This window comes from Pecten maximus, chromosome 11, assembly GCF_902652985.1.
Source record: "Pecten maximus chromosome 11, xPecMax1.1, whole genome shotgun sequence".
Lineage (NCBI taxonomy): Eukaryota > Metazoa > Mollusca > Bivalvia > Pectinida > Pectinidae > Pecten > Pecten maximus.
The window spans coordinates 8,267,992-8,283,878 of record NC_047025.1 but is presented as its reverse complement, the minus strand read 5'-3'; the positions used below and the strand labels follow the sequence as shown (position 1 = coordinate 8,283,878).

Below are 15,887 nucleotides of genomic sequence, written 5' to 3'. Positions count from 1 at the left end.
TGGACTCGTGTAAGAACCGATTCACAAAGTGATAATTACTCCTCGTTATTGTTAGCTAACCTTGAGGCGGGCAGCCTGATGGAAGTAGGAGGAACATATACACTTCCTCACGATGTCCCATTCATTGCCGGTTGAGATAAGCTCCATTTTCTGCTGGTCCATGATCTCCTTCAACTGCTGACGTACCTCACGTACCTAGAAATAAAGTTGTACATTTATGACCAATTCACCAATTAAGATATATTTAACAGTTAAACAACTTAGTGACTTTATATTACATTTTGCATTTATTAGAAATTTGACCTTCTGAAAATGACGTTGAAGATTCTTTGCAGTACTTTGAATGAGTTACAATATTAACCTCTGCCAAAGGAACAAATGTTGCCACTGAGGCACCAAATTTACAATCATTTTAAGGAGAGACATCAAACAAGCTTTAAGTCAATTTTACATATATAAATGTACCTACACCTTAGAATTTCCAAGGGAATATTGTGCATAGATATTTAAAGGCTTCCTCTATAACCTAATCCCTGTATATCTCACATATATGGAGTTACAATTTTTTTGTATTTCTGTCAAATAAATATTTTTTTAAACATGAGTAATGAACCTGTCGAGACTTTCTGCACAATGGAGCTGCAGAAGATGATCATTAACTTTGACCTATGACCTTGAAAATGGGTCAAAGTTTGCTGATAGCTTTTTACTTCAACAGGGATTATTTACTACACACCTTTCTCATGGCTTTGATATGGATGAAGTGCTCATTACACCAGCTGGCTGAATATCTGGAAAAGAAACAAGAAATCTGAAACCACTTTTATCGTCACTCTTGATAAATTACTTAAATATTTGTTTTTAGACTGATGACCAAAAAATGTGAATTGATTAAAAGTTAACCATAACCATGGACTTCTTATTCAGGTACCTAGATAGATGGTTAGATATGTGGCACATAGTCCAAGTGTCCTCTGAACTTCACACCTCCCACAGATTTCAGGTAGATATACATGTACCTTATAATAGTACATATAATATGTACTAGGCATAGTGGAAAAGAGGAGATTGTGACTGAGGGCTTCGAATTGTAACTTTCAATGATTATGCACTCAATATATATATATACACATGTACAGTCAATGGATATTATATATAATATAACAATTCTGTCATTCATTTGGGTTTCTATCAGAAGATGTGGTATCAGAGGGAAAAGTCTGGATAGCCCAAATTCACTTAAACTCTTATGACTGTGAATATTAACCAACTACATACAGTAATTAAGCTCATTTAATGTTTTAAGTGGTTTTATATTCAAATTGTTTATTTGTTATTTTCCCTTACGCATTTCGTTTCCACTGTTCATAAACATTGAGGAAAGTGAGATGGTCAGACTCCGGGACCTGGAACTTCTCCCTAGCAGCATCCGAGTCCTCTTCTCGGCCTTTGGGGCGGTAGAATATTGCAGGAACTGATAACATGGACACGATGATCTGTAACAATATTCAGAATACTTCATCAAATATTTCTGTACAATAGACGTCGTAAAATAATGCTGCATAATATACTTCATCAAATAATGCTGTACAATATTTTTTGAAAAATAATGCATAAATAAAGTGCTTTATTGGATAGGTGTAATGTCCCTCGAACTGTCTAGTCATTTTGAGGCAGGGTCTCCAATGTAGTAGCTGGTGGCTACTCCACTGAACACCATACTTGGAGGTATACGTTGAATGCTATCTGGGGCAGTTGAGGCTGAAGGACATTAATCATAACAGCACAGGACTATAAGTCCCAGTGACCTAGGGTCTCTGAGAAAGGTAAAACTGTTCAGGTTAAGAACCACACACCTTGTATCTTCACAAGAGGTCTATTTCTCCAATACCATTGGTCTGGTGACATAGTACTTGCTTTTCACTACCCAAATCAAATGTGAAGAGACACAGTCACCTGCCTGACTTTCTGGATATTCCCTAGGTACTCCCTCCCTCGTTAAGACCTCCAGTTCACACAAATATCAGTTTGTATCTCGTTTCAAAATTATTGTGAAATACATTGCGTTCAATCAAATTAATAATTATGAAAATTTTGATGATCAACCAGCTTAGCTACCACAGCTCATCTGTACGTACGACAATGATAAACAGTTCTAATTTTAAAGAGGACCTCTAATTAATTAAGTTTGCTGTGAGTACTGTTGTATTGATTTATTCAACCTTGCCGAAATTTTTAGGATACACAAATTTTGACCAACTAGAGGAGGAGGAGGAGGAGCAGGAGGAGTTAAAAATCAGATTGTCAAAAACATTTTATATACAGTAGTCCCCCGTTAAACCGCCACCTTTTGTCCAATGCCGATTTTGGCGGTATAACGGGGGTGGCGGTACAACAGGGTTTCAGTAGGATGGCAATACATTATAAGTATAATTATAACGTTGCTAGAGTCTAGTCAAGTAACACAAACGTAACGTCATGTTAATAGATCTATTTACAAATTCATTTCAATTTTAAAAAAAGGTCCAAAGTGGGTTGCTTTTTTGGGATAATTTTGGGATAATTTTGGTCTTCAAGTCATTTAATAATTTGCCAGTGAACGATCGGGAAGCATGCGGTAAAATAATCCGGTCTCGTCGACATTGAACACATCTTTCAAGTCATAACTTTCCATAGCGGTTATCGCCCTTTGTCTGCCATCTTTAATCAAATTGGTGTCAACACCTGCGCTCTCTCCGGAAATAACATGTTATGTGATTTCATGGCGATTTAGCCACCCGTTTGAATATTGGAAGTCAGTTATTCCAAGTTCATCGCCGAATCGACGGGCCTTTTCCTTAAGAATCTCTTGTTGAGAACATTTTGGATGAGTCCCGGCATATTCTCTGATATCTCGTTTCTGTTCCAAGCTGAGTAGGGTGCGTGTTTTCTTTGGTGTGTCCATTTCAATAATGAAAAGCAAACTGGACAAACAACCACAAAACACATTCAAATATTTCAGGTGAGTAGTATTTACTTTGTACTCGAGGAAACTTACCTGTGTACACCTGTATGTGTGGATTATACACGCATGACTGACGACTCGACGGACACGTGAGTGACAGCAAAAACAATGGCGATAATTTCGGGGGATATGGCAGTTTGGTATTTGAAATTAGTTGGCGGATGGCGATATGCGGGGGATGGCGATATTAACGGGGTTTTATATAGCAGGGAAATCCGTTCCTAACAAAATTGTGGTGGTATGCGGGGTGGCATTTGAAACGGGGGGCGGTATACCGGGGGACTACTGTATTAATAAATAACATACACTTACTTTGCCTTCAGGACAGCTCACAAACTTTTATGTAACATTAAAACTCACGTAAGTTAATAAGTTATGTCTGTTCATATCACTTCCCGACCAATTAGAGAATGCTTTTCATTCATTAAGACTTTCACTCAAAGTATTTTAAACATTTTGACTGACCGCAGTTCAACACTTTTAGTAAGAAATTGCAAGTTGAACTGTCCCAACAACTTTCACTTTCATCAGTAAATTAGGGTGATATGAAAAGACATCAAAACATTTTATTTTCCTAAATCATTCAAGCTCACATCTACTTTCCTTAAAGGCATTATCATTTAATCACCAGGCCTAGGGCTGATAGATAAATACGGTAACATAGTGTATATTTTAGATGAGGGTTTTCAGCAAATCCACTTTATATGCAAATAATATCAGCAATGAGGTATAAAAACTCAGGTAAAATAAAGAGCGTGAACAGATCAATTTAATATTATAATCTTAAGGCTTTAATTAAACAAGCCAGAACAACAGTTTATAAATGAACCACCTGACTTTCTCTGGTATCAAAGTTCAGAAGGTGGTGGAAGTACAAAATCCAGACGGGTAATGAGAACATATCTCCTGCTTCAAACCTCCATAACAAATGTGTCATACTGCAAAATCTATTTTAAATGAAAACTAATGAATATCAATTAACCACAATGATATTTTTTATTTAACAAAACAATTGTTGAAGTAATGCTGGTATTTTTGCATAAAAGTTGTCTGTTGTGTTACAGACGAAACATATAGATTCAGCTATTACTGTGGGAGTTAATGCTCTCTGCACCTCACTTTATATTACCTACATGTGACCTTATACTACCTGCATGTAACCTGGATATATTACCTGTGTGTGACCTTATATCACCTGCGTGTAACCTGATTATACTACCTTTGTGTGACCTTATACTACCTACATGTGACCTTATACTACCTGTGTGTGACCTTATATTACCAGTATGTGACCTTATATTACCAGTACGTGACCTTATATTACCTGTGTGTGACTTTATATTACCAGTACGTGACCTTATATTACAGTATGTGACCTTATATAACATGTGGAGAACTGGAATATAGAAAAGCACAATTGCTTTTGATTTTCTTTTGCAGCATACCAAATGTATATATTGTCTGGTGGTTCTGTTGTTGATCACTACCCTGGTTCAATTTTTGAGAAGGTGACAATATAAAACCTGGATTTTACCTAAGATTTAAATGGCGGGTGTCATCAATGAACCAGAAGACACTTACCCTTCCCGAATACCTGGTCAGATTATTTTGTATTTTTCAAAGGAATGTGATTAAGAATTTTGATTATATATACATGTCAGTATTCTGTTGTTCTGCATCTTAAGACACAGAAAGATAGACACTTGACTATATACTCCAATACACAAGTTTACAGTGTAATGGTGTCCTCGGAGAGAGACTTATGAGTAGTAACATTTGGGTACTAGGATAACCGTCTGTATCATCATTAAACCACTTGACCCGTTGGTAATTAAAGAATACAACTTGTCAGTGGTGAAATTTTAGTGTACCATACTATGTCAATATCTGGATAGGATTAACTTGACTAAACTAGCCATAATGATCACCAAGGAACAAACAGTCTGATTAACCTAAACATACAGATAATACCTTGGACAAGGCTAACTTAAAGCAGGCTAACCTAGTTAAAGCAGGCTAACCTAATTAAAGCAGGCTTACCTAGTTAAAGCAGGCTAACCTAATTAAAGCAGGCTAACCTAGTTAAAGCAGGCTAACCTAATTAAAGCAGGCTAACCTAGTTAAAGCAGGCTAACCTAGTTAAAACAGACTAAAAGAATTAAAGCAGGGTAATAGTAAGCATACTAACCTAATTAAAGCAGGCTAACCTAGTTAAAACAGACTAAAAGAATTAAATCATGGTAATAGTAAGCAGGCTAACCAAGTTAAAACAGGCAATTCTAGTTAAAACTGTCTATTTCCCTTTACTGACCATGTCTCTCTGCCCCAAGGGGTCAGACCTGACTCATTTATAAATATAAATTTGATTGTCACCTCCCACTGATGTTTCATGAAGATTAGGAGGAGTAGAGTTTTAAAGCAAAATTTCAGCAAAGTTCTGTTGGAGCCCCATCCCAGTGGCCCCAGGTGTCATACCAGCCTCAGTTATGTAAAATATGATTGGCCTCCCCTAATGCTGTTTCACACCAAATTTGGATGTAATCCACCCAAGAGTTAAGAAAGAGTAGTTTTTTTTAAACAAAAGATTCACTAAAATTTCCTTTTTGTTGCCCAGCCCTTCTGACCCGAGGGGTCACATCAGCCTCAGTTATATAAAATATGATTGCTCTCCCTCAAGGATGTGTTTCAAACCAAATTTGGTTGTAATCCACTTCAGGGTTAAGAAGGAGTTGGGTTTTAAAGTAAATTTCCCCTTTGTGGACCCCATCCCTCTGTTCCCAGGGGTCGGACCAGCTTCATATTTATATTTATTTAAAATATTATCGCCTATGCCCCAATGATCTTTCACACTAATTTTAGTAGTAATCGAATATGGGATTAAGGAGTAGCGTTTTGAAAGTAAACGTGTAACGGGCGGACAATGACGGACACAGCATGATGGCTATAGGTCATCCTGACCCTTTGGGTCAGAAGAGCAGGAGAACAGATTTGAAGCTAGTTAAAACAGAGCAGGAGAACAGATTTAAAGCTAGTTAAAACAGGCTAACCTAGTTAAAATAGGCTAACCTTAAGTTAAAACAGGCTAACCTAGTTAAAACGGTCTAACCTAGTTAAAACAGGCTAACCTAGTTAAAACGGTCTAACCTAGTTAAAACAGGCTAACAGACTTAAAGCAGGCTAACCTAGTTAAAACAGTCTAACCTAGTTAAAACAGGCTAACCAAGTTATATCAATCTCATTAAGCACACCAGTCTTTTTGTAATTGTCAACTGTATACACATAACTCTTATTGCTATCCACATCCACCTTAAAGTTAAAGAACATCAATATATAGACACAGTGTTAGAGGAGATACTTCAGTATATACCCCAGCCATATATACACCGGGACACACTCTAAGGTCCTGCTGTGACGGATTAGTGACAGGGCCAGGGTACCTTTTACATTTATATTTTAAGTCTAAAGTCACATATATGCTTGAACCTTTTTCTAGTATATGTTTACTTTAGGCACGTTTAAACATGTAGTAATTTACATTTTAATGTTTGAAGATTAGGATCAATTGACACTCAAGACTTTTTATGACCTAAATACTCATCAAATTCAACAACTTTTCCACAGTTCACATAATATAGATTGACATCTATTCAGTTACACATGAAATGACTGCCTTTTAGTTTTTCAACAAAGTGATACCCCTGTAAAATTGGAAATTTACATGAGGGGAGAGATTTATGCTAAATGTACAAAGGTCATTTGGCTACAACAGTTTCCCCTAAGCATATTGTTTTATATTTACATTCTGAGTGTTGTTTCTTTATATGAAGTGAAAACAACAAACATTTGACCATGAAAACACTATGAATAGTTTTCTTTACCATCTATTCAGGTAAAATAAATCTAATACAACACAAATTTTACATTTTGTTTTATTTGATGTATTTTTGCTTTGAATGAAAAGAGAGAAAAAAATGATAAACTGCAGTAGGACATGGTAAACAATGGCATGGTGCATTGGTGGGATCACCTGGTTGTTCCATTTAGTTCGCATCTTTTCGTAAATAGCTATCAAAAGCATCTTTTCGTAAATAGCTATTAAAAGCTAAAAATTTAAAATTGACACTGTTCTTTATGTTTTTATTCCAAATCACCCTAATTTGAATATACATGTATGAATGGAATGGATTTTCATTGTGGCTATGAAAAGCAGTAGCTATATATCTACACTATATGATGCATGTGGTATTTATGGAACATGTGAAGAAGAAAGTTAAGGTATATTGATTGTGGAAATAACCCCATCACATGTACTTTACCTAACAAAATCATGAAATTGAACCCCGTAGAAATGATCATGGTTACAGTATTATTGACCCCAGTTTTCCATACTTGAGTCCACCCCTAAAATCCTAAAACTTTTCAAGTTTTATTTAACAAAATATTGAATATCTCTGGCCCTAGACAGCCTTAATGATGTTTTATGCAAACATTTATAAACAAGAGGCCCAGAGGGCCTGTATCGCTTACCTGGTTTCATGAGATATGAAACAAGAATGATGCTTGAGTATATTTGTCGCTGGTATTGCTGTCAATATATATCATAAGCATTTTATATGGGTACATGTACATTGGTTTAATTTTAATACTAACAAGAGATCCCAGAGGGATCTTGGCGCCCACCATTGAATGATCTTTATAGGTTCCATGTCAGATTGATCTTTTCTCTACTTTTCCCTTCCTCTAAGTCTTACTAATCTGTGTAATTTCAGAAACAGCCCTCTAGTACTTTTCAAACAAGGGAAACCTATATATAAAATTTAAGATTTAGCGATAATGGCCGTCTGTCGGCCATGTTGTTTTCGGATTGGTCCCAAAATGCAACACCAGGGACCAAGGGGAACCTACATATGAAATTTGAGAAAGATCCCTTCAGTACCTTCTGTAAAATAGCGATAACAAACTTCAATTGTCAAAATACAAGATGGCTGCCTGTCGGCCAGGTTGTTTTCTGACTGGTCTCAAAATGCAATATGCATAACTAGGCACCGAGGGAAACCTACATATGAAGTTTGAGAACGATCCCTTCATTACTTTCTGAGAAATAGCGATAACAAACTTCAATTGTCAAAATCCAAGATCGCTGCCTGTCGGCCATGTTATTTTCCGTTTGGTCTCAAAAATGCAATATGCATAACTAGGCACCAAGAGGAACCTATATATGAAATTTGAGAAAGATCTCTTCAGTACATTCTGAGAAATAGCGATAACAAACTTCAATTGTCAAAATCCAAGATGGCTGCCTGTCGGCCATGTTGTTTTCCAATAGGTCTCAAAATGCGATATGCATAACTAGGCACCAAGGGAAACATACATATGAAATTTGAGAAAGATCTCTTCAGTACATTCTGAGAAATAGCGATAACAATCTTCAATTGTCAAAATCCAAGATGGCTGCCTGTCGGCCATGTTGTTTTCCGATTGGTCTCAAAATGCAATATGCATAACTTGGTACCAAGGGGAACCTACATATGAAATTTGAGAAAGATCCCTTCAGTACTTTCTGAGAAATAGCAATAACAAACTTCAATTGTCAAAATCCAAGATGGCTGCCTGTCGGCCATGTTGTTTTCCGATTGGTCCCAAAATGCAATATGCATAACTAGGCACCAAGGGGATGCTACATATGAAATGTGAGAAAGATCCCGTCAGTGCATTCTGAGAAATAGCGATAACAAACTTCAATTGTCAAAATCCAAGATGGCTGCCTGTCGGCCATGTTGTTTTTTTGATTGGTCTCAAAATGCAATATGCATAACTTGGTACCAAGGGGAACCTACATATGAAATTTGAGAAAGATCCCTTCAGTACTTTCTGAGAAATAGCAATAACAAACTTCAATTGTCAAAATCCAAGATGGCTGCCTGTCGGCCATGTTGTTTTCCGATTGGTCCCAAAATGCAATATGCATAACTAGGCACCAAGGGGATGCTACATATGAAATGTGAGAAAGATCTCGTCAGTGCATTCTGAGAAATAGCAATAACAAACTTCAATTGTCAAAATCCAAAATGGCTGCCTGTCGGCCATGTTGTTTTTTTGATTGGTCTCAAAATGCAATATGCATAACTTGGTACCAAGGGGAACCTACATATGAAATTTGAGAAAGATCCCTTCAGTACTTTCTGCGAAATAGCAATAACAAACTTCAATTGTCAAAATCCAAGATGGCTGCCTGTCGGCCATGTTGTTTTCCGATTGGTCCCAAAATGCAATATGCATAACTAGGCACCAAGGGGATGCTACATATGAAATGTGAGAAAGATCTCGTCAGTGCATTCTGAGAAATAGCGATAACAAACTTCAATTGTCAAAATCCAAGATGGCTGCCTGTCGGCCATGTTGTTTTTTTGATTGGTCTCAAAATGCAATATGCATAACTTGGTACCAAGGGGAACCTACATATGAAATTTGAGAAAGATCCCTTCAGTACTTTCTGCGAAATAGCAATAACAAATTTCAATTGTCAAAATCCAAGATGGCTGCCTGTCGGCCATGTTGTTTTCCGATTGGTCCCAAAATGCAATATGCATAACTAGGCACCAAGGGGATGCTACATATGAAATGTGAGAAAGATCTCGTCAGTGCATTCTGAGAAATAGCGATAACAAACTTCAATTGTCAAAATCCAAGATGGCTGCCTGTCGGCCATGTTGTTTTTTTGATTGGTCTCAAAATGCAATATGCATAACTTGGTACCAAGGGGAACCTACATATGAAATTTGAGAAAGATCCCTTCAGTACATTCTGAGAAATAGCAATAACAAACTTCAATTGTCAAAATCCAAGATGGCTGCCTGTCGGCCATGTTGTTTTGCGATTGGTCTCAAAATGCGATATGCATAACTAGGCACCAAGGGGAACCTACATATGAAATTTGAGAAAGATCCCTTCAGTACTTTCTGAGAAATAGCGATAACAAACTTCAATTGTCAAAATCCAAGATGGCTGCCTGTCGGCCATGTTGTTTTCAGATTGGTCTCAAAATGCAATATGCATAACTAGACACCAAGGGGAACATACATCTGAAATTTGAGAAAGATCCCTTCAGTACTTTCTGAGAAATAGCGATAACAAACTTCAATTGTCAAAATCCAAGATGGCTGCCTGTCGGCCATGTTGTTTTCCGATAGGTCTCAAAATGCGATATGCATAACTAGGTACCAAGGGGAACCTACATATGAAATTTGAGAAAGATCCCTTCAGCACTTTCTGAGAAATAGCGATAACAAGAATTGTTTACGGACGGACGGACGGACGGACGGAGGGACGGACGGACGGAGGGACGGACGGACGGACGACGGACCACGGACGCAGGGCGATTTGAATAGCCCACCATCTGATGATGGTGGGCTAAAAATGCCACAAAGTGCATTAATTCATGAAATGAAATTGACTTTTGGCGCGACCCCATAGGGATGCTACCACACAAATGTGAGTGATATCCATTGCTTAGTTTCAGAGAAGAACTTGTTTAGACCAATTGATTCCATTTGACCCTACCCTCTAGATCTGTCCCCTGGGGGGTCAGCTCCTTCCTTTATACTATTTTGAATCCCTACCCCAATAGGATGCTACCAGTCAAACCATTGCTAAGTTTCAGAGAATAAGTTGTTTAAATCAATTCAGCCAAATTGACCCCTTTTGGCCCAACCCCTCAGCCCCCTGGCGGCCTGGTTCAACCCCAACATTTGTACAATTTTGAATCCCTACCCCATAACCATGCTACCATACAAATGTGAGTAATATCCATTGCTTAGTTTCAGAGAAGAAGTTGTTTAAACAAATTGACCAATTTTGACCCCGCCCTCAGGCCCCTGGGGGGTCAGCCCCACTATTTGTACAATTTGGAATCCCCACCCCATAGGGATGTTACCAGGCAAATATGAGCAATATCCATTACTTAGTTTCAGAGCAGAAGTCGTTTATATCAATTCTGCAAAACTGACCCCTTTTGGCCCCACCCCTCAGCCCCCAGGGGGGTCGGCCCCGTCATTTGTACAATTTCAAATTCCTACCCGAAGGTGATGCTATACCAGTAAAATATGAGAGATATCCATTGCTTGGTTCCAGAGAAGAAGTCAATTATATGAATATAGCCTGATTGACCACATTTGGCTCCGCCCCTCAGGCCCCTGGGGGGTCAGCCCCATCATTTGTACAATTTTGAATCCCCACCCCATAGTGATGCTACCAGGCAAATATAAGCGACAGCCATTGCTCGATTTCAGAGAAGTCGTTTATACAGTGGAACTTCGTTAACTCGAACTCGGATAACTTGAATACCCCGCTTAACTCGAAGTACCTTGCCGGTCCCGGCCGAATTCTCTCTTCATCTTAGTAAAAAAAACTCGGAAAATTCGAATTCGGATAACTCGAAAAACTCAGATAATACGAAGTAAAAATTTGGTCCCAACAATAAAAATCCTACTTGAAATGTTCGAATAACTCGAAGTATAATTTTCGCCGATCGGTGGCAAACGCCGACATTTTTTAAGAGCTAAACTCCGTTTGTAATACTGAACATATCGGCACTACTAACCTACATGCTATTATAAGTGTTTCATAAATTCATAAAAGAAATTGTCGGTTAAATAACAACAAGTCTTGGTGATAAAAAGTACTGCTTTACTTACATCAGGTAATTTCCCAAGGCGGTCGCCGATATCAGTACACACGATAGTCAACAACTCATCTACCCGTTCGCTCAAGCGGAACTAATCTCCGACACACCGGTAGATCTACCTGGCTGATGTTTTTACAGGTGTAGAAATGACACAGTCACCGGCGCCTATTAAATCTTTAAACTGCTGAAACAATAGCGTAATTACTGCCGAGGTGTTCAGAGTACAACTATAACGGTCAGTGCTGTCTATTAAATCGGATAAAACGCCAACTCAGTTACAGTAACATTTTATATGCACATGCGCAGCCCAACTTCCGGTGCTAATACACATGGAAATGGCGTGGTTATCAATAAAAAGTAAGTAGGCCGATCAAACAGTATTTTATATATGTCCAATAAAAGGTAATAGTTCTGTTACGTTTTGTATGCAATCTGTGTTAAACTTAAACGGTTATTTGTTTTGACATTAATAACTTGTTATTTTGTCGAATTCCGTTTTATCGTTTCCTTTTTGCAAACATGACTTGCACATCAGATCGTTATTGAAGTGACTAAGTGAAAGAAACTTTATCGTGACTGTATATCGGCAAAACTACACCAAATTACAAGTGACATAACGAAACATTACATATATATTTACATGTATTGACCAGTCTTCACACTAAACTGATGAGTGACAGAGCGAAGTTATAATGATTATATAATGTTGACAAATATTGACCAAACTTTTCACCAAAAACGATAACTCGCTTAATTCGAACACTCGGATAACTCGAAGTTTTTTCGTGGTCCCGTCGACTTCGAGTTAACGAAGTTCCACTGTATCAATATAGCCCAATTGACCACATTTGCCCCGCCACTCAGGCCCCTGGGGGGTCAGCCCCATCATTTGTACAATTTTGAGTCCCCACCCCATAGGGATGCTTCTGACCAAATTTGGTCAAATTCTGATCAGTAGTTATGAAGAAGAAGTCAATTGTTGACGGACGGACGGACGACGGACGCTACGGTATGGCATAAGCTCACCTTGGTCCTTCGGACCAGGTGAGCTAATAATACAGTAGTAAAGTATAGTAGGGAGAATATTGAAAAATATATACATGTACTTATCTCAAACTAACACATAATATATGAACTTTGAATTATTTGTACTTCTCACATGTCCTACACACAATAAGTTTACCCCAATGTTGTAGCATTAGTGTGTCCCCCAAGTAGTTAAAATAAACAACTGAGTAAGGAGATCTCTGGACAAGATAACATTAAATGCTTATCGATGGTAAATTGGGTTAAAAACATTCCAACCAAAAATTCTGTTCAGGAAAGCACACCAGCATGTCATTGTAATAAAGCCTACCAAGTTTTAGAAGATCTCCGGACAGAAAAAAGGTAACAAATTATGGACATTACACTGGGCAGTGTCCTAATATAAATCCTGTCGGTACTGTGTTACCTGTACACAAGTCCTAAATAAGAATGTTGTATATAGAGGTTACACAACAAGTGGTTGTTGGATATGGAATTTATTTCACCCGAGTAAGTTATTTTTTAAAAGTTACAAAAGACACGAGCTTTAGCAAGTGTTTTTTGCAACTTTTAAAAAATAACTTACTCGTGTGAAATAAATTCCATGTCCAACAATTTCGAGTCGTGTAACCTGTTTCTACCACAATAATATCGGGTCAAAGTTCACCATGTTAGCCAATCAAAATGCGTACAGAGTTCATACCACGTGTGATATAAACAGATTGTTAATCAACAGCTGTAATGATTAACTGATGGTCTGAGAGTTGAATAACACAGCGTATTGTGGTAGAAACTGTTTTAACTACTATGTGCCTATCTCTGCATATCCACATGTTTAAGAGATCTAAGTATATCCTTGAATGAAACTGATGTTGAATGTCAATATTTTTTTTTCATGAGCATGCCTGTTCATCACAAAGTATATCCTTGAATGAAATAGATGTTGAATGTTGGAACTTTTTATTTTTCCCTTTATATTTAGAAGAAAACTGGGCACTTTAGGAAAATTGCAAATTTGTTAAAAATGACACCCAAAAAGTTCCCCAAAGTTATGTTTATCTGTTCAAACATCCAGACAAGATTTTTAAAAAACTGTTTGAAAAACCATAAAATGAAGTGCAAACCTAGCTCCATGACCTTGAATATCAATAAGCTAGCCTGTCATGCTGATGTGTGTGATAAAACAGTCTTTACTGTGTAATACGGTCGTAATTATCACAGAGCCAAAGCGATAATGAAATTGGAAGTTTTATATAAAGAGAGATTATGCACAACAGTAAACTGTAGGTAACCTGAGTGCATAAGGGAGGATGTTTCGTCATAATACTATTTAGCAACAGGAAGTTAAAACTTGCTGAATTCCATTGTATTCACTGTTTATCATGCATGGCATGTGCACATGTTCTTGTCAAATAACTCCACATTTCACATGTATTTCCATATCTTAAAACATTTCAATACTCCCATTAACAGTAGGTTAAATGCATACAATTCTCACCCGAGCTATAATCTTCCATACTACAGTTTCAAATAACCTGATTAGCATATTAAGTTAGTGAAGAAAGTTTACTATCCACCAACTCCCTGCTATTAAATGATACAAACTCTTCGTGGGTTACATATAGATCACACCTATCATGCACCATTACAAGCACAAATAAATTCCGATTTCATTATTAACTTTTTCAGTATACATTAAAAATTAATCTGATTTCATTATCAACTTTTTCAGTATACATTAAAAATGAATCTGATTTCATTATTAACTTTTTCAGTATACATTAAAAATGAATTTGATTTCATTATCAACTTTTTCAGTATACATTAAAAATGAATCCGATTTCATTATCAACTTTTTCAGTATACATTAAAAATTAATCTGATTTCATTAACTTTTTCAGTATACATTAAAAATGAATCTGATTTCATTATCAACTTTTTCAGTATACATTAAAAATTAATCTGATTTCATTATTAACTTTTTCAGTATACATTAAAAATGAATCTGATTTCATTATTAACTTTTTCAGTATACATTAAAAATGAATCTGATTTCATTATTAACTTTTTCAGTATACATTAAAAATGAATCCGATTTCATTATTAACTTTTTCAGCATATACATTAAAAATTAATCTGATTTCATTATTAACTTTTTCAGTATACATTAAAAATGAATCTGATTTCATTATTAACTTTTTCAGTATACATTAAAAATGAATCTGATTTCATTATTAACTTTTTCAGTATACATTAAAAATGAATCTGATTTCATAATCAACTTTTTTAGTATACATTAAAAATGAATCTGATTTCATTATTAACTTTTTCAGTATATACATTAAAAATGAATTTGATTTCATTATTAACTTTTTCAGTATACATTAAAAATGAATCTGATTTCATTATCAACTTTTTCAGTATACATCAAAAATGAATCTGATTTCATTATCAACTTTTTCAGTATACAAAATTAAACATATCTGATTTCATTAGTAAGTTACTTATGAAATCAGATCCGTAGAGTTCTAATAGTAACAAATGAATCTGATGTCAATGGTAAATTTTTTTCAGTAGGAAGGAATCTTATTTCATAAGTAACTTTTTCATTATACACAAAGGAAGCTGATTTCATTATTAACCTTTTCATTACAAAGGAATCTGATTTCATTAGTAAGTTTTTCAGTACATACATTTTGTAAAGGAAGCCGATTTCATTAGTAACTTTTTCAGTACACAAAGGAAGCTGATTTCATTAGTAACAAAGGAAGCCGATTTCATTAGTAACTTTTTCAGTACACAAAGGAAGCCGATTTCATTAGTAACTTTTTCAGTACACAAAGGAAGCTGATTTCATTAGTAACAAAGGAAGCCGATTTCATTAGTTACTTTTTCAGTACACAAAGGAAGCTGATTTCATTAGTTACTTTTTCAGTACACAAAGGAAGCCGATTTCATTAGTTACTTTTTCAGTACACAAAGGAAGCTGATTTCTTAGTTACTTTTTCAGTACACAAAGGAAGCTGATTTCATTAGTTACTTTTTCAGTATACACAAAGGAAGCTGATTTCATTAGTTACTTTTTCAGTATACACAAAGGAAGCTGATTTCATTAGTTACTTTTTCAGTACACAAAGGAAGCCGATTTCATTAGTTACTTTTTCAGTACACAAA

General features: G+C 36.3%; 1 protein-coding gene across 1 annotated transcript in view; it reads right to left on the bottom strand.

The window, feature by feature from the left end:
* LOC117338660 (pre-mRNA-splicing factor ATP-dependent RNA helicase PRP16-like) overlaps positions 1-15,887 on the bottom strand; it is a 55,763-nt gene that overhangs the window by 3,821 nt on the left and 36,055 nt on the right. The window contains exons 19-21 of the mRNA XM_033900030.1: positions 1,348-1,496; positions 737-791; positions 61-195 (exon numbers count right to left, since the gene is read on the bottom strand). Of these exons, the coding sequence (XP_033755921.1) occupies positions 61-195; positions 737-791; positions 1,348-1,496 (339 nt within the window). The remainder of the gene's footprint in view (positions 1-60; positions 196-736; positions 792-1,347; positions 1,497-15,887) is intronic.